We start from the raw sequence: 27525 nt of genomic DNA on the forward strand, positions 1-27525 counted from the left end.
GTAAATCCCACTGGCACAATTCTAAAATAAGTTTCTGATAATCCAGCTCCTACTTCTTACTAAATTTCTAGAGCTCCACAAAATCCTACAACAACTAAGCCGCCAAATTCTCGCCACGGCAAACAAAGTCGAAAACCAATCGCACCTGGTTCTTTCCTGTAAAATCTCCACCCATCGTGTGCGTCTTTCCTGATCCTGTTTGCCCGTAAGCAAAACAAGTGGCAAAACCTTGATCGAAAATTGTCTTTACTAATGGCTGTGCGGTGAATCTGAAACGACAACTGCTTGACACACTTTTGACAGAAGCTTCAAAAAACAGCAATGTGAACTTACTTATAAACCATTTCATTAGAAGTATTCTCGTCAAAAGTGTAATCAAATCGGAACTTTTGATTATCCAAGTATTTTGTGAGATCAACTTTAACTTGTGGTTGGTGCACAATCAAATGGTCACGATTAGGAATCGTAATGACCTGAAGAAATTTGTTTCGACAAGCAGTGAATGACCACAATTAAAGATAAGCCGTTTTGAGATGTGAACCTCAATTTCCTTCTTGCTGATTTCTTTCTTATTGAGGGGTCTTTTCCTAACGCAAACTGATATACGATTGTCCACAACTTGGTCAGTCATTTTTAGGGGTCTGTAGTCGATCTAAAAGAAGTCTATAAAAATTAAAGAAAAAGCTGCTACGGGAGTTCTAATGATGTACCTGAGACTGATAATCCCGGATCATGAGCAAGAACTGATAATTAGGGTTTCCAGGATCAATATTCTTTTCCATCTCCTTCTGTTTCTTCACATGATTCTAAATTTCGGAAATGTACGATAGTACTAAAGCCAGAGCACATCATGACAAAAGCAACATTCAAATTCGTACTGAACAGATTCAGTAGAGAAGTTGCTACCGAACATATACGGCAGCACCTGTGTTAAGTGAGTTGGCAATATCTTTATAAGATGAATGAAACCAAAAGCAGTCTCCATACTTACTGGCATGTCAGAAAAAATTGCATACATCTATACTGCGAAGTTTGATAGATATTTGAAAAAGTAACTGTACTCTGAGCAATGTGCTCGCCTTAAGCACCAATGTATTAATGAAACCCTGCCTTTTTGACAACAAATGACGGATATAGATGGCGCTGACATCATGAAACAATGCCTCCATTTCATTCTTAGAAACCCCAACACGCCAAAACTGGGAAACAAGGATGTCCTCTCTCTTCATAGCAACTCAATTAAACAAAGAAAAAAAAGGACAAATATGCGTCCAAAAAATGACAACCTGCTGAGCTCTCCTCTCTTCGCGTTCTTTTTGCAACTTTTCAATGTTAACAACAGTCGAAGACTTCATTTTGGTCTCGGGAACAACAATTGTGTCATTAATATCTAAAGTCAGAATTGAAATGTGAAAATATCACTACACTTCTATAGGAGTAAAAAGAGCCATACCTTCCAATTCAGATGACTTCAACATGGTGAGAGGTTGAGGGTTCCGCTCTACTGGTGTAGTCGCCGCACTAGCGCCAGCGGCGGCACGCTTATTCGCTATAAAAAAAATAATCCGGGGAAAGAAAATAGTATTTAGCAAGCCACCTACAAGGCAAGGTAATTTTCTGTGGAGCCACTAAGCCTCGTGGTGCTTGTCGGTGATTCGTGTTCTGATGGTGAGACACATCTTCAGTAACAATTGTAAGGTCGCTACCACTGCCAGCACGATCCAGAAGCATTGAACGACTGAGCAAGAGATATTCCTCTTAGTTCTACACACCTTTGACAAACGTACTTACGACAACAACCACTAACCGCACAGATGCTGCATTAGAACTTGACTCAGGTGGAGCACGTTGTGTCGGAAGTACCGTCCTCCTGTTAGGACGTGGGATATCAAACAGCATTTCATTCTCATCGTTGTTCTCCTGTAACCAGTACATAATTGAGTGACTTTTCGCTCTGCAAGAGACCTCGGTATTTAAAGAAACAATTAGTAGTCTGCTATTATTCCTTTTTTAACAAAATTTTAAATAAGTTCGATTTGGCAGAGTCTGCCTCTAAAAGCAAGTCATTCCTAGGCTCCAAACAAAACAAAAAAACGTTGAAAATTTGAACGGAAAGTCTAAAAAGATATTCAACCTACGTCATGTGCGTGCACTAGTGTTTTTGATAACGAATCCTTTCCTTTGAGTGTCGGATTGATAGCTACCAACGAAGCGAGATCGATCTCCTTACCTTTCGTTTCACCCTATACATTGCAAAATAAACCACAATAAACCAAGGGATCACATGAAATAAGAAGTAGCTAGGAGCGAAGCAAAAACAGCATAACAGGAATAGATAAAAACGATAAGACGCTTATTTACCATTCTGGATATGGTTTCTGGAATCAGTGAAATTTGCAGGGTAATAGTCATGTCAATCTCAATTGTACAGCACACGTAAGTATAGAATATGTGGTTCCGGCGTTCGTTTTCGTGGATACTACGATACGTTAAAATATGTAGCCTAATAGTTTTTTTTAATACATTACTAGTCTAATTCAGACAAAATTTTGTTTAAAAAAAAGTTGTTGGCAGCCGAAATCATCATAATGTTTTTTAACAAATTTCATCTCATCTTTTTTTTTATGATTATCCCATAAAGACATCACGACAACTCCGACAAATTTCTCACTAATACGACTCTGACATATGATTTCAACTAAAAGCGTTCAGTTGTCCAAGAGTATAACAGCAGCTAGGCTATTCTCTATGTGCTTATCCTGCACTTTACATTAGAACCTTTCTTAGCATGAGCTAAAAAGTAGATCCACCGTAATGTCTGCACGCTGGTCAAGGTTACTCCTACTACTTCAACCATATAAGATTTGTGTCCTCCGAAATGTTCACAAATTTGCATATAATTCTGAAATTCTCGTCCCTGTTTTATTCCGTGGATCCGAGTTATTCAAAGAGAAAGCTTCCCGTCTGCGAAGCCCTCCCCCCTATTGCCTTAGCAACAGCCGGACGCAGCGCAAATATAGGCACCATTTCCGAACAAAACAACGAACGACGAAGTATTTCCAAAAACCGATTCAAAAACTGCTTTTGCTTTGAGGAGTCAATAAGTAAGGGGAATGACTAGGAGATGTTGTCCATCTCATCTGTATCATATTCTACACTTAAGCCATATCAGCCAAATCGTCACATACAGAAATTTCATTTTGCTCTCTTCTGGCATTTCTGTTTTGCTTGTGAGGCGAGGTAATTAGGCTCGTTACAGTGAACGAAAACAGCCGACAAAGGAAGGTGAGAGAATAACACGAGAGAGTTGTGTTTTGAAGAAACATTGCATAAAATGTAAGAAAATATCAGAAACCAGAGGTGACGAATATGCACAAGAAGATCTCCGTTTAAAAAATCGCCAAAAAATCAGTTGAACACTATTCTACTAGATTCACAAGGTTCCGTTAGAGAAAAGAAATTGTACCACAAATAGAGTATGTAATAAGAGGAATTTCCGCTCAACCAAAAGAAACCGATATGTGCAAGGCACGACTGGTGTAATATAGCAAGCTATTATTATGAAACGGAATTTTGTTCAAGCTATATCAGTTTTCTTGAACTTAAGCAAAGACAATAAGTAGTAGTAAAAACAAAGTGAGCAACGATGTTATACGTCCTCTTTCTTAGCTTGAACGAAAGTACAAAAAAGTGGAGACAAAGAAAATCCTAATCTGAACGAGAAACAAACCTTTCATACAAACCAACAGACCCAGCTTCGCTCCGAACACAGAGCAGTGGTGAAAGACGAGCAAAGCAGTGGTGAACGATAAGCAATGAAGAAAATGAAAATTTCGCTGCCTCAACAGAACGTTTGGCACCGCTTTTGTTACGATGTTACCATTATGAACTACTTTTGAAGATTAATCCTATACGCTGAGAATTTATGGGTTCAAGAACATTGCACATGAAACATTGTATGATGTTCTATGGTCTACATATGAGCGGAGGTAGCGCAGTTGATAAAAGTTTGACCGCGACCGCGTGATCGTCGTTTCGAAACCGTCCTAGTTCTAACCAAGTTTTTCATCTCTCTAGGATCCATAAATTGATACTAGACTTGTCTGAGAGGATAAGAGACTCTGACTTGACACATCGGCTCGATCGCGCTAGTCATTGTAAGGCTGCACACTATTCATAAACCTCAAAAGATTTTGAGTTAAAGTTGAACGCGTAGGTGCATCCCCATAGAGGCTGATCGCCATGTTTCTGCCTCTACCCACTTTGTGATCTAGGTCACGTACAGTTCAAAACAAAAATCGGTCGAAATATGGCAAACTGTTCTGTCCTAGTCCTGTAGATTTTTATCCCTAACTGTAACTTGACATGATACTGACTACATGACTCTCAAATACTTAGCGAAACTGTAGGAACCCGGAATAAGCTCCTACCACTGCAATGGGTCCCCGCTATAAGCACAACTTCCCAACGGAGATGTTGTCCTTTGATATATGAGTCAACGCTTCGCCAATCCTAGATTTCGCAAGCGCATTCACTAGAGAAGACTTGCTCCTCGAAAGTTATCCGTAAGGTCAGATAATGAAGCATTTCCACCTCGACACTTTCATCTTTTGCACTGGTTACACTTGGTACCGCACAAGAATGAGATATGACTGATTTGCGGTGCATATGAAATTAGCTGGATAGAAAAAGCCAACAAAATATGCCTTCCAAAGATAACGAGAAACAAATCACCTTCTCAAACCATTCCACAAGAACTGCTCTACGTTCTGGCTTAAGCTGAGAGACGACCGCGCCATGAACACGTCCGTCGGATCTTGAAGATAATCAAATAATCTTAAATGTGTAAAAGAAAAAACTAAACACAGTACTTATAGATTTAGAAAAAAAAAACAAGAAAGTTTGGGAATGAAACAGCTCCAATTTCTTATGAACACAAATTCTTCTATGACGTTAAAATTCTTCCTGTATTAGCACAAAACTTTTTCTGAGAAATTTCATGCTCTTGATGAGTGACGGGAGAAGTAGCACATACCTTTCAAGTAATCTTAAGAACACTCCAACGCCAAACACTCCCATCTATAAATGAATTTACAAGTACAAATCTCTCGGGAAGTCACCCGGAAAAGAGTTGAATTAGATTAAGAACGACTTCACTCAAACTAGTTTTTTTTCTGAAACCTGTCCAACAGCCAATTTACACAAAGCAGGAACTTCAAACTCATCAAGCATTCGAATTTCCAGAAACTAGTTTGCTTCATGGTTCTCTATTGTGTACTTCAAACAGTGAATTGGAAAGAATTTTTCGTTCTGCCATGCACTTTAAAAGTAGAGATTTTAAGCTACGTGTAATCAAGAAATATCCCTACCAAACAATCCGAACACGGCGTGAATGGGGGTTTGAAAACTTTTCGCGGAAGGCGAAATGCTCACACATAAAAGTGTGCAGCATGAAATTTTCTTATGGTTCCATTATAGGCAATTTCACTTACTTGCAGGCTATAAAACAAAATGGGAGGATTGGCTAATTCTGTTTGATATTAGATTATAAGAAGGAGTGCCTTTAAATATGCCTGAAAAAAACGTGTTTCCCCAAACCTTTGATGATTCATTATGTTTATGTCATTGAGCCTGGTATTTGTAAGGTTCGAACTCAATTGGGAAGTGAAATACACGGCACAATATTCGAAGAATGCTCTGCCTTCATTATACGAAGAATCATAACAGCTAGCATGAATATGAAATGTCGGAGTAATTCGAATAGAACTAGAACTGATAAAAATTCAAGTCAGTAACTGTTCCCGTGGTGTCGGTTCAGGTGCAAGTAGAATACAACAACGAAATACAAACATGCTCTTAGATGTTGCCTGTAGGGAGATAGCTGGTAGCAATTCGACGACGGTCTATAACAATTGGAAAAACGTTGTCCAGAAATTAGAATCCAATACGTAGGAAGGAAATCGTAAACCGCAGATAACCGACGAAAATTGCTTCTCATCATTTACACAAGTGAAAGCACTGATCAAATATGTCTGCACCATTCCCTTTTATACACCAGACAAGAACGGACATTATGTTAACAGCGTGGATTTAGAAGTTATATAGCGCTGATAACCTTACCTTTGAATGTCGACATGCATGCCGACCTCGATCCGTTCCATGTTCTCTGAGAATGAGTTCTTCGATGATATGTGAGTAGGAGACCCTGGAACTCGTATTAGTATGAGAAACAACGAAGTGTCAATGCAAGTAAGAAGAGCCAGAGAGTCAGTTATCTATCCACATCTCCAAACAATCGTCAGTGAATACGCAAGAACAACACGGAAGCGAAGTACGCACATGAAAAGACCCAGCAAAAGATAAGCCCAACACTAAAGCCCAAAACAGCACCAGTCGGAAGGAACGGTCTAAGCGAAGGCGTCAAATGAGTCACAGCATCCCATGCAACCAGCAGTGAAGCGTGTCTGAACTACCCATTGAATCGAAAGCTTAGTTGTAATGGGTCCCATAGCAAATCGAGCACCACTACTACGAATGAACAAAAACAAACTCATTCAGACACTCAATAAGTTGCCGAGAGAACGTTCAAAGTAAAATGTATCGATCCTAGGCGAACCGATTGGCGCCGCTATGCACTGGGGCGCAAAAGTCTATTAGGACACGAAATTGATGTTTGCAGTGTTATGGCGGAAAACATGCATCGTGCAGTTCGTTACTGTCTTTGTTAACACTTCAGCCAGTAAGAAAGTGACGTAAAGTGCACATGGAGAAAAGGTTATGAATTTCGAAAAACCGAGAGTTTGCCATTCATCCAAATAGAATGGTCAAAGTGCTTATCGAGTCGAATGTTTGAGATGTGTAAGCGGGACGAAAACGTAAGGTGTTTAGTGCATTTGCACAATATGTGTAATGTCTTCGGCTATAGTCGGTTTGAAACGACATGAACCTCGGAGCCGTTGCGGTAACGGGCGCCCTCAAAGTGGTGCGGTGCAGCACAGCGCCTAGGATCGAGAGGGGACCCTTGCTATTAGCACTGATCGCCGCTGTTCCCGATGGTCCCAACTCGATATCGTCGAGCTGCTTCAAGCGCGGTCACTTACGCAGGTCCACCGGACTGCGGTTTTGACCATTTGGTATTGATTGGAAGCAGCCGCATTTCAGCCACTGCTTAGCCACTGATGTCCCGTCGTATATAAAGACTTTTTGCTTCCACCGTCAACTATACGACACAATTTCGGTTATTTGAACCTGAGGAATCACTAGCGTGGAAAACATGTCGGAAATGGGGATTTTCGATATTGGCTTGTCATGAACGAGTGAGATTTCGTGACCACGAAACATCTTCGGGACCGTAGTGTTGCACATCGGTTCCATGCAATAATGGTATGCGATGATGCGTGACAGTACAAGCAAAAAGTGTATGTCGCGAGTCAGACATGATGAGCAAAGCGGTGCATGCAATCACTCGGAAGAAAAATTGACTGGAATAGTTTGACAATTCTGGGCCCGATGAAGTCAGAGAAGTACTGGGGTTAGCAGGGGGACTGAAGCAGAGCTAGACGTGAACCATCCTAATAATTAAGATGCAAGCAACTCAGAGGTAAAAGGGAGCAGATTCGATTTGTACCGAGACTCCTCTGAGGAACACGGACAGAAATGGGAAACAACGCACAGCGCGTTGCATCGTATTGCAAATAAATGAACGGAATATTTATAAGTGCTGCATATTTAATCACCTCGAGAAACGAATATTCAGTGAATGAATAGTCGGATATTTCGGAATTTCTAGCACTTCGAGAACCTCTATTCTTGATGTTGAAACGTATTGGGATGTTTGCTGCGATATGCATGTCTTGATAAAATACCACTAATGAATTTGCAAAACCCCATTGAGCCTTCCAGAACATCCTATAAGCTTAAAATTCCTGGAATGTGAATGCTTCAAGTGATTTGGGTGCACGGTCGTATTGAGTCGGTCAGAAGTTATAAATACAATCATCATCAACACTCAATGTCAAGGGCAAAACCTCGATGCAGCTGTTCTAGAAAGATCCACATTGTTCCGTCGAAAAACCCGGAAAAATCATTTTTAGAATGGCCTTTAGAAGATATAAGGGATGAATGGCTCGGTATTTTCGCTAACTATTCGGGGAACGAAAATGCTTATGAAAAATAGTTAGCGAACATTTTCGTATTGCTCTAACCAAGTTTCTCCAGGAGCTTGCTATTCGAATCCGCAGTATGTAGTACGTAGTAGCAAGGTCCTGGGGAAATCCTAAGACGTTCGACTACACGATATATCGTTATTCGGTAAAGGGTTCCGAATTGACCCCTGTCAGGCTAATATCTCTTCACGGCACTAAAACTCGAAAAATTAAAGAACCAGTTCATTCCCAGCAACACAATCAAGCAGATGTAGCGGAATGCGTAGGCTAGGACCTTCTGCGGTGCATGCACGGTCGAAGTACGGAGCCAGACCAGGCCTTTCACCCTTCTGTGGTCGACAGATTGTTAACACACTTGACTCAAAGCATAGCGACACTGACTTGGTACATCACGTGGGCCCCAGAAGTCTTTGTTTAGGGTATACACGCGTTCATAAACCCCAAACGATTCCGTATTGAAGTCGAACTCGCCCCAAAAGGAATGCTCAACGCTGAGCACTTCATTCTTTTGCCTTATTGAGATCATCTCGAAAATGACCTCTCCGTCCATTTCATCTCATCGTTTTCGAAAGCCAGCTGTACTCTTTCCGAAGCAGCAGCGTGGAAGATTTGCGCAATGGTTGGGGTTAACAATGATGATGGTTGTATTATTGATCAAACATCACAACATATCTTCCGTATGTTTTTTTTTTGTATTAGAAACCCCAGTGGAGGGAAGTCTCAAAAAGTTAACGTTGTTTGCCAGAACTACTAATGGCAAATCTTACTTAACGGAGCTGGGACATTAACTCCCATGTACTGTCTACTACTGTCTACTGTCTACTGTCTACTGTCAGCTGAGATCTCACCCGAGTCCTCGTAATATCCGTGATTTGGTGTCGACGGTTTAGGTGAGTTATCAGGTAGAGGTCAAGGTAAATGGAGGCGCCTGTTAACGCCTTGGTTCCTACGTATTAGAAAACATGTCGTATACCAAACATATCGTTACAAATAATACGAAACTCTGTCTTGTGGCAAGTGGTGTTAATCCGCGTGCACTATGAACTGCACATAAAAAAGCCAGAAAATCAAATAAGCGCTAATTTTCGTGTTTCTCAGGAAAATCTTGTAAAACTGTGGTTAAATCACTACTACTAAAAGGAATAGCCTTGAAGAAAAAAAAAGAAATGGAATAGAAAAGAGGAAGTATGGAAAGTATCAGGAAACCACTCTTTTCCGAAGGCACTACAATGTACATGTGCTTTTCGTCTGATATTATAAAAGAAACAATCTAAACGCTCGACAACTCATTGGATTGCTTAAATACTTCAAAAAATTATTTAATGCAGCAGTCACGTCCCATTATCATGAATGAATGACATCAACGTGAAAATATAATCGATTTATAATTTACGAATAAAAATGATTCCACTATGATGAAACTTTCGAAGAGCTGCAAAAACGTGCTCCAGAAAGTGATTGCCTAATTGCCGTAAAAAACGGCCCGGAAGATACGGCTTCGAGTCTTCCGGCGCGCTATTTTCTACAACGAGTTCGATTGGAGCGCGCCAGCCTTGTGCATGCGCCGCATCTTACTCGCCGTTTTTCATGGCAATTATGAATAAATGGACGGAATCACACTCCTCTCCATAATCTACTATCCCGTATACGAATACTCCACCTGAAATCCGTACCACCTCAGATTCGTGGGGTGATGCCTTTAAAGAGAAATCTGGATTTGGGTGGTATTAAAACAAAGGGGAAGGTTGGATAATTTCTATTACTTCTTTAGTGAAGAAAAAATTTCGTCGTAAATCCACCTTTTTTCTAATGCTCTGGGATCAGCTTTGCAGAACTCCCCTTTTAGCGTTTTCTGCTGTGTGGAAACTTCCTAAGCAAATTTCACATAGCTCGTGTGGTCAGTTTCGTTTTGCGGTTTCTTTTAAAGCACTGAGAAAATAAGAAATAAGTTGTTCTTTAATGGTAATGAAGCGCTTGCTTGGAAAACGCAAGTTAATTGTCATTCGCCAAAATGAATCTGACAATCTGATTTGGCCATCACCGAAATTACAAAGAAAAATCATTGTCATAAAACAAAAAAAGACCTACTTCGTCCAACTCCTTTCCTTGTTTTGGTGCATGTTCGGCTAGTTTCCAGCATACTGAAACGGACAGATAACATTTATGTTACACACGAAATACATATTCAGAGAGTTCATGAGCGACTGCAGCAACTAGGTTAAAAGGGCTCTTTAATGGTCATTATTGTTGTTATTAGTTCGGAACATCAAAAACTCAGAACATGAGGACAACGTAATTAACGTAAACGTCGATCGAGGAGGAATTGCATCAAGATAGGCGAATATGTGCTTCTTCTTCAATTCTTCTTGTTTAATTTCTTTTTTTTTTGTTCAACACTCACAAAATACAGAGTCAAAGAAAAGAGGAGGCGTTGAGGAATGTTGTTTCCTTTTCTTCTTTCTGGAAAAATTTGGCAGATGTGCGGTAAAGTGATTTGTAGATGGTAGAAATACAGAGAATGGAAAGAAAAGTTGCACAGAAGTGTACATTGGCAGCGGAATGATCCGCCGCACCACTCGTCCCCGTCATGACGAGTGGTCTTCCGTTCGTCACTCACTACGCGACATCATCGCAGCGCGACCAAGGAGGTGTATAGCAACACATGCACGAGGTGATATTGCTCCAGTAATGGATCTGGTTGGGTCCAAATAACCGAAGCGTTCGAAAACAAAAAGAAAATGTGTTCGAGGATACTTCCGGGAGGACATCGAGATCCTTGATTCCACTTTCTTCCAACTTCTCCCTTTGATTTAGATTCCACTTCTTTTCATTTGAAAATAATTCGATTTTGTAGCAGTCATAAAATTCAACTGAATATATAATGAGCGCAATAATGAATAATAAATACGTAATAATATAATAAAACATGTTTAAATCCGAACAGCAACAAGAGTACTTAAACAAAATTCTTTGGGGATTTATTTGCTTTGAAAGGATCTGACTATTGAAATCTTCAATCTTAATTGAATACAGCTATAACAAGCAGTTCTGTTTAATTGTTACTGATTACTGCGTAAATAAAGGCAAACGATAGAGCACCACATGACTAAATAATAGAGCTTGTGTTGAATAGAAATCTTAGGGTTAAAGTTCCGTAGAATTTATTTATTTATTTATTTATTTGTTGACATACACGAATGGTGCACCAGAAAAAGGAGAACACATTTGTTTGAGCCCGAACATTTGAGAAAAAACCGGGAAACTTATTGTCAGTGGAGCTTTTCGCAAACCTCTTTGTGGCGGATAACGAGTCAAACATAATATTTGATCGAAATTCTGGAAGAGAAGCAAAATAAATCCACCTAAGAAAACGAGGAGGGGGGCTGGAGGAAAATGAACAAAATGAAGAGGTGTATGCCCGCGATAAAAAATTAGTTGTCCTGAATCTTACAAACCCTGTTCTGAAAAATGAAAGAAGTATACATATAAAATCGCAGTATTCGTGTGATGACCCTGCACATTGCTGCCATTGCTCATTCGATTTTGGCTCCTTTTCATACTTCGACTATTTGCTGAAGAGTGAACCGAAGCCTAGCAGGTCCACTGAAATTGTGGAGACCAACAGAACTTCCATAAACGGCTTAACATTTTCTAATGCAGAATACATAGGTAAGATTAATTTGCAATAGTTTTCTTCTAGGGGCTGTTATGTACATCAAAGCATAGACTTACAGTTCCTTCAAATGCAAACGAAAATGCAAATCATCCGATTTTCTTCGTCTAGAAAATCGTCATAAACTAATGATGAATTCCTAGTGTGATCGCAGGCGAGAAATCCTCCTAGAAAAGTGTTTCAAAGCTTCCCGACTTCACTTTTTGTTCACAAAAACCTGCAAAAGAAACAGTAGCCCGGAAATGTTCTCTGATTAGAGAACTATATACACTGCAGTCGACGCCCGCTGGAAATGCATAGTTATAGTAGGGTCAAAACGACACGAATCACGGTGCAATTGCGCACGCGGCTTCCCTCGAGGAGATGCTGTGGGCGTAGTGGTTAGGAGCGTACTGGCGTTTCGAGCGCGTACGCAAATGCACAGTACTTCATGTCGTTTTGACCCGACTATACGCGTGACTCCTACACTGGAAAGAGTAAAGGGAATGTGCTGAAAGGGTTACGAGAATAGGAACAGGAGATGCGCCAGCTCCAAAGACAATACAGCATCGTAACAGAATTTTTACATTCTACAAGGATTCACGCCTTTCTCCTTCTTTCTTTTTGAGCGCATTTATTTTTCACAGTTCTTTTCGTATTAAAAAAAATGTACGATAAGATGCATGAAAAGATAAACAGTCACAACAAAACTTGTCAACACATAAACGCTTTGGAGAGAAGTTCTACCTAGATTTACCAAGATGACTAGAGAAACTGAGAAAGTATAACCACGTGAACATCAGCCATCTGCACTGACGACAGCGTTCAGATAAATTTTCGAAACATCCTTTATAAATTAAGGGATTAAATCCATCCGTTTCTCGTTGAAGTAACCCTTCACTGCATTAGGACTGAAGGAATAAAGTGGAATACTGGCGAAATTATCCAGTGAAGCAACTCTTTACACTCCTACTGATGATGGAATCTACCCTAGCTTCTCCAGTCCTATTTTTATAGAAAGATGTCTCTCTGAGTAAGCTGAGGCATCTGGTTCTTCTAAGGTCGATGATTCCCAGGTTTTTGAGAGTTGTTCCGCGTTTCGTTGGAGTACTTACAGACTAAGCCAAAGCCTAAACCTGTTTCTCACAGGAGAGAACCCAATATTAAGAAGATATCATCGAACGTTACATCCAGAGCGCAGATTTCCTTGTATTTTATCAACTCTCAGCAACAGAGTTGGTAGGAATCACTTTCTCAAATACTAGTTTCTAACTATTCGCAAATGCGCAACGTTTAACGTTTTTTTTCAAATTGAAAGATACCATGAAATTCTCACAAGAAAAATGAAAAAAAAACAGTGGGGCACTCTGTTGCAAAGGAAACGAAGAGCTGACTAAGCCCGTCATTTCGCAGTGAATTGGTAGATTACTAACGTGCTTACTTACGAAAAGCGTTCGTAGCGCTGTTGATTACCAACATATCTGTGTTCTTGAGAAACGATCACATTTTCTAAATATTCTTGACTGTATCAATGCTCAAGTCACTTATAATATCCATTTGATTTATCTGAAATTTTTGCATATGTAATGAAATTTTCAAAACGCTATTCCAAACACACAATGCTCAAGGGTTTAAATTTAAGACTGTTGATAATATTAATTCATGATCTATTTAGGTAAGAATTCTTCAGCTTCACTTTATTCTCTCGAAGGTGACAGCCGCGAATTGGAATTAAGTAACCGTTTTACTGTTTTCTCAATTTATAGTGACGTGGTATAGAAAATACGGGCATTTTTTAACACATTCTGCTTTCTGCATTTGAAGGCAGCAAGACACAATTTTGATGATGTTGAGATCTTTTCAGAATAAGATAGGAATAGCTTAGAGTATGAACGTGTTTTCGCTCAATTCGTTAAATTGTTGGGGAAACCTCACTGAAATGTTGTCCGCTCGCTCGTAGACGCGGCGTGTGCACATGGGTGGCGCGTTATAAGGCCCCTCGTAGGGAAATTCGCACAGAAAAGTTGTTTCCCATACTGTTTTTCAGGACGATTGCAAGAAACGAATCGCGGACGCCCTCATACTCGCAATCTGTACCCCTCACCTAACCTCCTCTTCTAGAGCGAACCTAACATCGACAGTTTTGTACTATGCTGCCTCTAACTGAGACGTTAAAGCCCCGACAGCTGCAAGTGAAATCCGTGTTGTGTGTTGAAGGTATCAAATCAGCCTACTTTACTGCTTAAAGGCATCACCCCACGAATCTGAGGTGGTGCAGATTTCAGGTGGAGTATTCGTATACAGGATGGGAGACTACGGAGAGAGGGGTGATTCCGTCCATTTCTTGCTAATTGCCATAAAAAACGGCCCGGAGGATACGGCTTCATTCGTTTTGGCGCACCATTTTGTACAAGAGGTTCGATTGGAGCGCGCCAGTCTTGTGCGGCGCCGCATCTTCCGGGCCGTTTTTTACGGCAATTAGCAAGAAATGGACGGAATCACCTCCCTCTCCGTAGTCTCCTATCCTGCATACGAATACTCCACCTGAAATCTGCACCACCTCAGATTCGTGGGGTGATGCCTTTAAAGAGACAAAAAAGCACGTGAGAATATGGTAGTAGACATGGAAAAGTACAAGGCATCGAGGAACCTAGTGAACGATAAGTGGAGACCAGTGGAAGCAATGGAAACAAAAATGCGGAGCATGTAATTGTTTGATTTGTTGTAGAATTTTAATACCAAAGGGAAATTAGAGGGCGATGCTTCTTCTCAACCGACGACAATTTGTCCACCGCTCTAAGCTCGAAATTTTCTCTTTAGAAGCGCGAAAGCAAACGGCGGACGATAATTTCAAATATTGCTCCCCTTGAGAGTAGATGAGAGAAAGTAGGAAAATGGAAAATAGAAAATGAAACCTCTGTTTTTTACATCTATCAATAAAGCTATGAGTAAGTATAACTGTTTATGCAAAAAACGTTATAGAGCAAACCAGACACTCCAAGAGTGACAAGGCAAAAAAACACATTCATAAATAATCAGCAGAACTTCCAACAAAATACGTCTTTTTAATCTTCCTGCTAGTTTACACTTTGTCGTTCCGGTTTTTTTTTTCAAGAGAAAGAAAGAAGCAAGCGACAACTTCTTCAAGGGATTTTCGCCGGAGATGCTCATTTTCGCTGAGAAGCCACGGCTATTGAGATGGATTGCACAGATGAGCAAATACTCCGAACCTAATGCATTATTTCCAGACATTCAGATTTTGCAAGTGGAATCCGCAGCCTGATTTGCCCATTGTCTGCCTGTCTACGTATGCCTACAAAGCTGTCCATAAAAACCTTTCCAATCTTTATTAATGTATTTCTGCACGAGTGTAGCTGCTTCTGCTCCGCACAATTGAACCTGACATCGTAAGACCTTGATGAACAGCGATTGGGTAAACGGCAAAAGATAAAGTTCTTCGCGTTGAACCGTCCCCCTAAGACGCACCAAAGCGTTCAACTTCGACGCAGAATTGTGGAAGGTAACAAACGCATGTGTAATCTATGGGTGGGCGTGCTGCAGTTGTTAATAGGTTCCGCTGTAACTACGTATTATGTCGGCGGTTTGAAACCACCCTAGATGCAACTAAGCCCTCTATGTGGGGTCCATAAATTAGTAAAACTAGTCTAGACGGATAAAACACTGACATATACGTCAACTAGCTCAGCAAGTCATTGTATAGGCTCGTAAACCTAAACGATTCTGAGTTGAAGTGGACCCAGTGGATTGATTAGCAGTAGACATTCCATCCTTTATCATTATGCACCCCGGACAAGGATGCGAGAAGGTCAGCCGATGCATGTCATGTAAGCGTTCAGTAAATGTAAGTGTAAGTTGTTATCTTCTCAGACAAGACCGACTTATCGACCCCGGAGTGTCGAACCGCTGTTCTTTGATGGCATCGAACCATCGACAGCCCAGGCGCCGGGTTAGAGCGTAGCGTAGCGAAAGACTCAGCAGTGACAGTGGATGTCACTGGAGCAACTCCTTATAGCTTTTTGCTTGATTATCCACTCAACCGTAGTTCCTGTGGCAGAAGTAGTACAAAGTAGGAACCGCGACAATTATGAAGCAGTAGATTTCGTTCATTCGCCACAACAAGTATAGTAAATAAATAAAATAAACTAATGCAGCAACAAATAAATACAATAATATACAAATACACAACGTATATGTAGTAAATTACTAGCATTGGGGACCACAGAAAACACGAATGGCGGAAGGCAGTGATGGTTTCTGTGAATTCTTGAGCTCTTTAACGCTAGTGTGTCTCCTGTTACGATGGGCACTCGTTTTGCCATTCAACAATCTACAGGCTCCCTGTTTTTGAAAATCAAAAAGAATCCATGTACTCTTGTTTTGCCAAAGAGGTTTTAGTGGCGCTTTATTCATATTTTATCCATTCATGTTCAATTCCATTTCATTCAATTTCATTCAATCTCGTCTTTATCAAAGACCTGAAAATGGTTCGATAAATCCTCAGATCCCATCAAACTCCTCCGTTCTCTTTCGTCGGCCTCAATATCGTTTCAGCTACACTAAGCAAGTGCCCCAAGTAATAAAAGAAGTGACCAGCATCTTCGTCGCGCGGGACTGATGAATGAATGAGATTCCCATTCATCTCTGGTGACAATCTGAGAACGTGGTGATATGGTAACTCTAGTGTAGTGTAGGTGTGACCGTATCATGGCTTGGCAAAGAGAGGGGAGGGGCTTGGTCGGATAGTATCACAAATTTGTAGTATCACAAATCTCGAGCTTTGCCAAGCATAAAACTGTCGAAACATTAGGTAACAAATAGAGCACACCAAAACACCTTAGTGAGAAAAGAAAATGGGACCACTGCTTTTGCCACCCAAAAATTGAATAATTATTAGAAACACTGTTTACTATAAGAGGACTACTGACTACTTATTGGGATCTCTTAAACCATCTGGAAACGTTGTGTAAGGTGATCAGCATTACCCATGGGTTTTTCACACTATTTTTTTTCGTTCCATATTCTCCTCTCAACGCTCATTCTCTCTAAAAACGGAGTTATCGGATAGTCATAGTTGCCAGGTTATGAGTGGCGGGAAGTACAGTAATGGACCAAACTCTTTACCACGCCTAATTTTTATAAGGCAACAAATGAAAGAAATATAATTGGTAAGATAATTACTCCAAACAACACAACACAAATAACGGTTTAAAACTGTTATATTAACTAAGGTAACTTATTCCCAAGAGATCACAATATATTATATTATTCTGTCAACATTCTATCAACGGCAAAATATTGAATGCAAACGCTGACACAAAAAGCATAAACACAAAAGTCCCAGACACAAAAAGCATTTCCAGCCCTACATGGTTGAAGAGAGCTTACTTAAAAAAGGAGAACGAAGATAGGTAACACTCGAACATTCTAATCTGAAAAGATGTGAAATCAAAATGAATACGCACTACGTGTTGACGAACCAACAGAGGAGCATCGACGTACTACAGCAGTTTACAAAATACCGCAGGAGCTGTGTTCAGATGATGAAGCACATGGGATTCAAAATACGAAGGGCATGACGTTTTACTTACAATAAACTGTCTATGTATCAGCAGCTGACATCAGTACTGGTGATACATTGTCTACGGCGAAGATGTCGGTGCAGTGGGAATGGCAGCAGTGATTGCAGAGTGAGACAGTGAGCCGGAGCGGTTCGTCCTCTGACAGAAGAGGCGAACAAAAACATTGAGGTAGTGCTGGACAGGCTTTTCGAAGATTTCAGGTATATTATATTGTCACTGTAAACAGAGCTTATCTTTTGCCATAAACGACAGGTAACCGTTTACCGGGGAAACGATAAAATAATGATGCATGATATAAAATAATGATGCATGAACAGTTCAATTCAGTGGAATTGTTTCGGGTGTTTGATGAACGTTGTGTAACTATCCGGCAAAAAGGAGCACAGGATTCGAACCTCTACGTTTGTGCCGACACATTACAACTAGTCGAACCTTCCCTCTTCCTCTTTCTCTCTTCAATTCTTTCTTTCTACTCTCTTTTTCTCTTTCTCGCTTTCTCTACTTTGTCTCAGTGGCATCAGCTAAAGGGTGGATTTTACAACATTGAGAATTTCGGTTTATTGTTAATTCCTGTCCAATATCTCGATCCACTGTCCATTTCGGAAATTCGAGTGGAATTCGGAGCATGGGAGCCTAGATAAAAGCCATTGTTAGTGCTGCTTTGTTGAAAGATGGCCAAAAAATTCCTAGTGTTGGACATCATCCTTAAAACACGATTTTATCCATCATTTACTAGGGATGCAATGATTTCCAAGTCTTTAGCAAAGATATCAGCTCCCATTCAAAAATTCGATTGCGCTACTGTGAAATATGAAACTTTTTGTCGAACATGAGCCATAAACTGCATGAGGAATCTCAAAAATAAAACAGACGGATAAGCACACAGCATATACAAAACATCCGTTAAACCATTGGAAACTAAAGGCAGCAATTGTTTCGGCCACAGCAAAAATCTGGCCGCCTGTTCTTGTCGTTCCCCCCGTCGAGCGACATCCCCTGACCACGGTAAAGCTTTAGAAGTGCAGCCAAAGCAAACATGTCAGAATCATTACATTAGGTTGAGTCATAAATGACTTCCGTTTTGTTTTTCATATATTTGTTGTGATGATTCGTTGTGATTGTGGCGCACGGAGCTTCTCTGCGAGAGAAAACTCTCTCGTTTTTTGACGTCGGATGGTGCTTTATTATTGAATTCAAAATATCAACATCGAAGTCTGAAGGACGACCGCTTTCCTCGGCTCGTCAAACCAAGTTGACCAAAGCGATTACGGATCGGACGGTTATCACGACTTCACCATACACTGCATACTTCTTAGGCTGTGGCCGCTGCGTTATCACCCTGTTTAAATTCCCAAAGCAACACATATCGTGAATGTACTTCTTGATTCTCTATTTTCAAGGTGAACAAAAAATCAAGCGTAACGTGCAAAACACTAGACTGCTGTCTAGAGAGTAACCGAAGTTCCGCCTCCGTCGCGATAACAAAAATCCCTTACTTGGGTAACCATTGTATGCGTAAACAATAACAATAAGGACAAGTTGTTTCGGACCCATCATCCAGTTCTATCGTGAGAGACTCTTCATTTTAACAAATCCGAAAAAATGGCTCAATAAGACCACAGATAATTATGCTGCAGCTTCTCCCTTGTGAATTATAATCTCTAAGGGAATCATTGATTGACTGCTGTTTCTGGAAGATTTTCAAGAGGGAGAAGCTGCAAAATGCCATCATCTCTCTGTTTCATTTGTAGAGCTCTACCCGATCAATAAAGCGGCTTGAAACGCTTCAATTATTGTCAACCTAACTCTTCATGGCTGCATGCATAAACCTCTACTCACTTCTGCGAACGTCACAAGAAGGAACGTCCTAGGAGGTGATATTCGGAACTAGGTTGGACTGAACTAAAAACTCTTTTTGAAAAAGGGGACGCGAATAAATGCTTCTCTCTGAGCGTTTCTTGAATCTTGCTTTGCCCGTTAGCAACGTCTAATCCTGATATTTGCGGATTTTCGGACTCAAAATGCATGTGAACTCGACTCAAGAAATCCTTGAAAAGTGTTGACAAAAAAAGGATCCGGAACTAAGATTTACATTCCCCCAACAACAACTGCGACAAAATTATCTTCGCAGGCCTGATTCAAACCGCGTAAATGATCAGCAAAAAGAGACGAGGTCTTTAAGAGCGCGTTGTTCTTGAACCATTCATTTTTAACTGCAAATTTATTGACCAGGGAAGTTGCGATGTCTTGCAGCTGATCAGAATTGGTATTTAAGAGGAAACGGTCCCTTATAACAACACAACACCCAGCGTTGTCATGCTTATGTGATGAGTAGCCTTCATTTTTGTAATTTGTAATTTATGAGAGTTGTGATTGAAGGTTAAATGAAACCAAAATCATTCTAGCTGCCAATTTGGAACAACACAAACAGTCAGAGCTGAAACATATGTGAGTCAGTGAGTGTCATTGAACGATGCAGCCGCTTTTCCGGAGGATCTACTCAATCCGTCATGATTCGAGTATGCATGAGTGGAATGGCTGAGTGACGACATAGGCGCTACGGAGGCGGATAGACCACGTCTAGGGGGAAACTTGCGTTTTTTTTTGTTCCTTTGAGCGACGCAAAGAGGTCTTCGAGACAGCCTTGGTTCGTTGAATGTTGGAGTATTTTCTTGTTGGGGAGAACAAGGTTTCAATTATATATGGAAAACGCATGCCTTTTCATTGATGAATTACTACAAAAGCAAGCAATAAATTGTTTCTATAGACGAAGAATGTTTAGTCTTGAATGCCGTCTGTCTGGATTGTGGTGGTTAGTCGTTTGCAGATCGCGAAAGTTGGTGAAGCCTCCTTCCCACGGCACCCGTCACGCTCAGAGTCTCAACGTGCTCATTCTGTCATAGGCTACAGAAGCTAAGCGTTTTGGATTATGGGAACAGATATCGTGAGGGGATTCGTCACTTTCCTTAGTAGGAGAGTATGTTCGACTTGTCATCCACCTCGACAAGAGCTGTGTTAGGTTCCACTGTTCCACTTAGATTGAGTTCGATTTTTTCACTGTTCTGACCCAGAGAATGTCTGTTTCATCTTTTTTTTTCCAGTGCACCATCCATTAATGTGAACAAATAAATAAATGAAATTTTTCAATAGTCATGATTAATCTGACTTGATCGTGATTCTAATCGCCACGCCTGACGCGATTTTTTGCATTTACGCTTGGGGTGCCTTTGTCAACGTAGCTATGTTCAGTCAGTTCAGGACCTCTCGTATGGATAGTTTATATCTACCTCAAACTCGACATCTTCCTGCAGTTCAGCTTGAAGCGTCAGATTGTTGTCGAAAATTCCACGCTTGCTTCAGGCATCGACCTATTTGGTTGCGAGTTTTGCCGTTGTGGTTTAATCGAAGGCACATTTTTGCGATATTTGAACGGCTTCTGCCGTTTAAGTGCGCAAGTTATGTACCTCGTAAGTACCCACAACGTGTACTAAAGTGCTCGATTACGTTTAACCACAGCAGAAAGCAGTCAAACTGGTATATGTGGCTCCAGCAGCCATGTCTCTATCTCTCTGTCTTTCTTTCGTGGCATGAAGGGAATGAAAATGAAGAGAATGGGTAGGTTAGTACGTGTTCACTGTAGCTGAAGCCCGGTTCATAACTTATCTTAATTCTGGACTTGTTTTCCCCGTGTTTGCGTCAGCTCTTTATTAGGAAATATCAGCCTTCTCGCTACTATAAGAAGTTTGGTGCTTCATAATTAGCAAAATTGATGAGATCGCCGTTCTACGTTTGGTAAGCCACACTGGTAGTAACGTTAATACTGACATAGAGATGAGTAATTCTTTCTGGAACTCAAAAGTTCAAAGCGATAAAGAATGCGAAAATAGAACGATGAACAACATCCAGGTACATATGCTTAGAACTCAAAAATCCAAACCAAGAATATATAGCAAAGCGTGTTCGGATCAGCGAACTTGTGCTATAATAGAATAATCTTTAACCACTTTAAAGAAATCACCCCCCTCCCTTCGTGGAAAACCCATTCGGACGAATCGCAGGCCTTGGAGGGGGGAAGCTAGGGTTGCGCATTGCACCGCCGTAAGAAACAGCGTTCCGCGGTCGTCCGTTTACACTGGTACAGGGAAAGATGAACGGAATCACTTTCTACCCCACAATCTACGACCACGTATAGGCATTACCCGCCTAAAACCTGTCCCACCGCAGATTTGTGGGGCGATACCTTCAAAACTACTACACGTTTTAAATTTCAGTATCTAATTGACATTATTCAATCAGCATAGATTTTGATGATAAAATTGCACGTATTAAAACAAATTCGCAGTAGATGCCAGCAACCATTCGTAACACTAGAAATGCGTTGCACTACGTTGAATCACTTGCAATTCATGTAAAAAATGTGGTGAAAGCGCTGTGCTACGTAGATGCACTAATATATGAGATGTATCATTCAAAGAATTAGAGAGCACACATATTATGTAAGAAAAAAAAGCGCTGTAAATATCAAAGCAATCACCAAAAATTACCACAGTTCCTGTTCCTCGCAGCAGGGAAAGAAACTGTGCCAAGATGGTATTCAGGGAAAAAGAACTTTTCTGGATTAAAAAAGGTAAAATAAATAAAAATAGAGGACAAAATTAAAATGGATCGTTTCGCCTCTACCTAGACGAAGGCACTAAAGGACTAAATCAAGGACTAAAGGCAGCATGACACGAAATTGGCGATGTTGGGATCTCTCACGGCCAATATAGGATAACTTGTGTATTTTACGAGTATGGGCGTTTTCACGCTCAATTCCCTCAATTCGTTCAGGAAAGCGACGCTAGGAACGATGCCTTATAACGCGCCACCTTTCTTTTCTAAGTTGTGTTGACATAGAGTGAAGTGAGTATTGACGAGGTGAAGGGTCTTCGATCAATTCATGTTTAATGTTAGCTACTATAAAACTGCATAGGTACGTATCATTTCTAAAGTTAGGGTTGGGAGCGATGGGAGTAGGTACAGAGTAGACATGCTGGCTGTGCTGAGGTACACTAGGATACGGCGCTATGGCCATAGTCGCCGTAGCTATAGGTTTTTTTTCAAACATTTTATATATTTCATGTTCCTTTGACAATTTTACACCGCTGCTTCACAAACGAGGTCATCAGCTAGCACTTTTGCCGCCGAGATATCAAGCTGAACGTGCAGTGTTCTTACTGGGTTCTACGATTTCTAAGGCATTTGAGACTTCGTGATAATGACAGGAACACAATTTCTCTTCATCATCTGCATACACCTTTAACATTTTCGACATTTTTCGGACCCCAGATGTGTTGAAACAGCAGTGAACACAACGACCCAACAAGAATACAACAACGAGGCAGTATATAAACTTTCTGAAGACTCAGATTTGCTTGAAGGCATCACCCCACAAATCTGAGGTGGTACGGATTTCAAGTGGAGTATTCGTATACGGGATGGGAGACTATGGAGAGGAGGGTGATTCTGTCCATTTCATTTCTTCCTAATTGACGTAAAAAACGGCCCGGAAGATACGGCCTCGGGCGTTCTGGCGCAGTTTTTTCTACAAGGAATTCGATTGGAGTGCGCCAGCCTTGCGCACGAGCCGCATCTTTTGGGCCGTTTTTTTCGGCAATTAGGTAGAAATGCACGGAACCACACCCCTCTCCATAATCTACTATCTCGTGTACAAATACTCCACCTGAAATCCCTACCACCTCAGATTCGTGGGGTGATGCCTTTAAGTGATGCTGCATAAAGTTGCAGGTACACTTCAAATACTAAATATTTCATACAATTACTGGAGAAGCAAGCTAAGAAATGATCACTCTCTTTTTCCTGTTGTTCTAAGCAGGACTCGCTTAACAGTTAGTTGTTTACTCCTGAAGGTGTTGTAGTATCGTTGATTTTTTTTTTGAAGAATCCAATAATCAAGCGAGTAAAGTAGTAAGGAGCTCAGAATTTTAAACGGATTTGTGAATACAAACAACGGCTCTGAATAAGTTAGGGACCTACAAGGTGGGGTTCTGTGCTTTGAAGTGGTTATTCTAAAGTCGTATTACGTTTTGCATTCTCAGGAATTGCTACTCTGCTCCTTACATAGTCATGAACAGGCGAAAAAAGTCTAGTCCTACTATCACTCTTAATATCTGCTGCATCCATATTTGTCAATTCCTTCAGAAAGCTTTCCTTAGAAATAGTATTTTTATTGAGTCAGCAAAGGGCGCGAAGCGAGGTAGTGGAGGAGGAGTAAGGCGAGAGAGGGGTTGCTCCCTTGTCAGCACCTGTGAACGGTCCGGTGAAAACGATCTGACCTGTGGCGCAGTTGCGTGGAATGTTGTTTTCGAAGTTTAGCGGATCCTTCCTCCGTTCCGTAGTTTCACTGAAGCTGGCCGGTACCCTTAGCGCAAACTTGCTGGATGCTTAACAACAGCTCAGGTTAAGCTTCTTTGACAAGGCTGAACGTCCCGTCGATATCTGCTGGACACATCCGCGAAACGTTCCAAAGGCCTCCCCTTATTAGGTGAACACTAGTTCTTAGACAAGTCAGCCGTTCTCATCTGGTGATGAACATTTCCGCCAGATCTGGAAAACAATTTGGACCAGAGGAAATCAGACCAGAAGAATGACTAGATATGTACTTCCAAGAAGCTTTAGACACAGTCAGTCTTGCATAAAGCAATGTGGACAGCGTATTGTATATCTTATAGTGATCTAACCAATCTTTTTCACTGGTATTTCTTTCACATACACCTGAACCAAGTCCTATGCAGTGCAGCGCTCAGAAATCTCTCCTTGTTCCTAAACTTTCAGTCACCCTCTTGTCAAGCAGCATTCAAAAAGAACTTTTGCATGTTTTCCTCATTCCAACATTCTAACAACTTCCAAGATAATGGTAGCGTTTCCAGAAAAGAACCCATTGACTCTGTAGCTAAATGTTACCATTTTTTACAAAGATGCAACATTAGTCAAGTAGCGAAATTTCGTTGTTTCTGAATCCTACTGTCGTTGTTTACTGTGGAATGTATGCTTCTGAAATATAATTGAAATCAGCTACCCTTATCTTCTGGTAGAAAGTGGCGATGTGCTTTGTGACACACTTGCCGTGAATGACAACAACTAAATGCATGAACCCCAAGGAAGTGGTAGTCGTTACACCAAAAACCATGATTCTCTCCTGAGCTACTTGAGACAACAAACCTAATCTGATCCTGTGACAGCATGGAATTCGCTCATTCCCCGCCAACAAACCTAAATGAAGTCTCGCTTGTCCAGTACGGATCGAGTTCGCACTTCTGCTGAGGAGTTCCAGTTTTTTTCTCGAACTGTTCACAGCGGCCATATCGCACAGCACCTTCTTAATAGCAGACTGTTTTTCAAGAACAGCGATTTTTCGGAGATTTTATTCGTGTCTTTGTTTGGGCATTATAATAGTGTGAAAAATCTCTACGGTAAAACGAAGAATTCTATCCCGACTTCTCAAACTTTTTTTTTGATTGGTGAAGAGGAACCATTGAGCAAAGATTTATTATTGTACACGAATAAATAAAAGAACGCTTGCACCCGCTGCGGGCGTGTCCAAAAGGACTTGCATAGAAGACTTCTAGTAGCCAGGAGGTGTACGAGGCGCTGAAATTCCGGATGAATTGAATTCAAAAAATGCAAATGTTAGAAGAATGAAGGAAAAAGCTTACGAGGACAATGTCCACAATCGCCCTTCTCTCCATCCATACCAGGAGGCCCTTGTGGCCCGTTCGGTCCGGGCCTTCCTTCGGGTCCAGAATTTCCCGGATCTCCAGGGGGTCCTGGTGGACCCTTAAAATTCATGGAATAAGGGAATAGAAAGACTTCTCCTTATTGAATGTGACAACCAATCAAATAAATATTTAACTAACTTGGTATGATTGTCCGTCAGGTCCAGGATTTCCCTTTGGTCCAGGAGGCCCGGGCGGTCCCTGTTTTCCTGGAGGTCCTTGTGGTCCAGGTACGGGAATAAGCCTTCCAACAGCTCCAGGGGCGCCCTTCATGCCATCTCGGCCCGGTCTTCCGATAGGACCAGGTTGTCCGGCCATTCCATCTTCTCCAGCGTTTCCGTCTTTCGGTGGTTCTCCGGGTGATCCCTTCGGTCCAGGTGGCCCCTTCGGACCCATTGCACCCATCGGTCCAGGAGGTCCAGGTGGGCAGATCACACAGGTTTCTGCTGGTGGAGCAGCAAGCAGTTCTGCATCTCTTCCATTCTTTCCATCTTTTCCATTGCGTCCATCCTTCCCATTATTTCCGGGGGGTCCTTCAGGTCCTGGAGGTCCTGCTGCGCCCTGGTTGCAAGTACAACACGTTGGAGCCGGCTCCGAATTCGCTACTGCTCCGTACCCACCATATCCGGCAGTGTTGCCGCCACCGCGACCTAAAAAGTAATGTGAACTTGCAACATTTGGAAACTATTTGTAGAAAACCCGTTTGCTGGCAGCCACGTACGTACCACCAGATCCTCCAGTCGCATATGGACCACCAGTTCCGCCAGTTGCGTAGGTACCACCAGATCCGCCACCTCCAGAACCACCCTCAGGGATCCACTGTCCGAATAACCAAGCTCTCTTCTGGCGATGCAGCAAACCTTTCCCGGCTTGTAACGCCGTCATTTCTAGCCACATATCTCGAGAGCGAGCCTATCGAAGTTGCAATAAAAGCTCGAAGAGAGGAAAGTAAGTTAATTGTTGGCAGCTAGTTACCTTGCAGTAATCAGTCTCGACCATCAAATGACTTTGGAATGACTGGACATAGTTGTAGAGCATCGGGAGCGTAACGACGCTGGCAATAACAGCAGCCGTCGACACCACGACGGCGACAAACGCAATGCGTCGCATCTGACGCTGCTCCTCCGTCTCCTTGAGATCCATTAGGGAGGCTCTGCTTATCCAGAATTCTCTAGGCCTATTTATACCCCTGACTAAAGGGCGTGGTCTGACCCAGCGGAAATAGCATATAGACGATGGAGGAAGGAGAGAGAGGTGAAAGTGATACGGTACAAGGCGACAACCGGCTCCAACTTTCGATGATTATCATCGCAGTGGGAAGTAGTTAAGGAGGGAGATCTGCGATCGCCGGTATCGGCGACACATCGTTGTCGCACAGAAATTCCAGCCCTTCCACGACTGCCCAATATCTGCCTCCTGCTCAAGCGCCAGTCAAATGTAGTCTCACTTACTACCTCTAGAGTCGCAAGCAGCTTCAATAGTAAGGCAAAAATAGTCGTAGTATCCTCTCCAGGACGCGTTTCACTCATTGGTACTCATCTTAGTTTGTGCAAGCCTGAGAACTAATCGCCTGGCGAATTGTACTTCTTTTGCATGTCGAACACAGTAAGCTCGCGAAGTTTGGTAAATTTTATAGTGTTTCCTATTTAGCACCTCCGTTATAGCATATTTACACAGGAAGAATGCTTTCTTGACGATGTGTTTTCATCAGTTCAGTTTATGGAATCAAACAATGAATATACGACGGCAATGGCTAGCAGTAACAACAGTGTTCCAACCGTTCACGTGTACTTTTAGTGAGATGTTTTATACGGTACTGATGTCAATAGTCCGGAACAAATAACATCACATATTATGGTTAAATTTCATCAAATCACAATAACTAAAAAAGCTCAGAATTGCCGGCAGACCGTGCTAGATAAATGCAACTCACACTCCGTGACCGTTCATTACGATCCAATTAAATCGTAAGAGAAATGGCTGTTTGAGCAAAAAAAGCATTTCAAACCAAAAACAACGCAGAAGAAAAGAATGTGCGTGCTGCGAATCATGTGCAGTGCGATGCACTTTGAGGTTTTCGCTTTCTCATCAGATCGCTTTGTTTTTAGTTGACCCAGATTCAACGCGAACGTGGGTAATTCTCCGTGCATAGCGATCCGCTCGGCACAGAAAAAAGTCGCTCGGATACACGAAAAAACGGGACTGCGTATCAGCAGCGCGGAGAGATCGCTGAAGTCCGGGAAGGTTCGAACACTTGTCAGAGGATACCAGTAGGGAGCGGACAGTGGGAAGAGGAGAAAGGAAGCGAGCGATTATCGAGGCAGTGAGAACGA

At 41.6% G+C, this 27525-nt stretch overlaps 1 protein-coding gene across 5 annotated transcripts in view; it reads right to left on the reverse strand.

Annotated features, from left to right (window-relative positions):
* The window catches only part of RB195_019294 (uncharacterized protein), a gene marked incomplete at both ends in the record, with an annotated part of 32425 nt that extends 6090 nt beyond the window's left edge, over positions 1-26335 (reverse strand). Inside the window, 18 exons of one of the 5 annotated variants that reach the window (XM_064187085.1) lie at positions 1-21; positions 146-269; positions 334-473; positions 542-652; positions 711-806; positions 1287-1390; positions 1454-1549; positions 1602-1738; positions 1808-1920; positions 2139-2243; positions 4735-4816; positions 6121-6205; positions 6340-6464; positions 24690-24795; positions 25133-25253; positions 25334-25842; positions 25918-26104; positions 26168-26335. The exon at positions 1-21 is cut by the window's left edge and continues 102 nt beyond it. In XM_064187085.1, the coding sequence (XP_064042966.1) occupies positions 1-21; positions 146-269; positions 334-473; positions 542-652; positions 711-806; positions 1287-1390; positions 1454-1549; positions 1602-1738; positions 1808-1920; positions 2139-2243; positions 4735-4816; positions 6121-6205; positions 6340-6464; positions 24690-24795; positions 25133-25253; positions 25334-25842; positions 25918-26104; positions 26168-26335 (2430 nt within the window). Of the gene's footprint in view, positions 22-145; positions 270-333; positions 474-541; positions 653-710; positions 807-1286; positions 1391-1453; positions 1550-1601; positions 1739-1807; positions 1921-2138; positions 2244-4734; positions 4817-6120; positions 6206-6339; positions 6465-7100; positions 7157-10253; positions 10306-24689; positions 24796-25041; positions 25068-25132; positions 25254-25333; positions 25843-25917; positions 26105-26167 lie in introns of those variants that run through there. The other 4 variants (XM_064187086.1, XM_064187087.1, XM_064187088.1 and 1 more) reach the window with 4 other exon arrangements.
* Positions 26336-27525: the final 1190 nt, after the last annotated feature.

Source organism: Necator americanus, chromosome II (assembly GCF_031761385.1).
Source record: "Necator americanus strain Aroian chromosome II, whole genome shotgun sequence".
Taxonomy (NCBI): domain Eukaryota; kingdom Metazoa; phylum Nematoda; class Chromadorea; order Rhabditida; family Ancylostomatidae; genus Necator; species Necator americanus.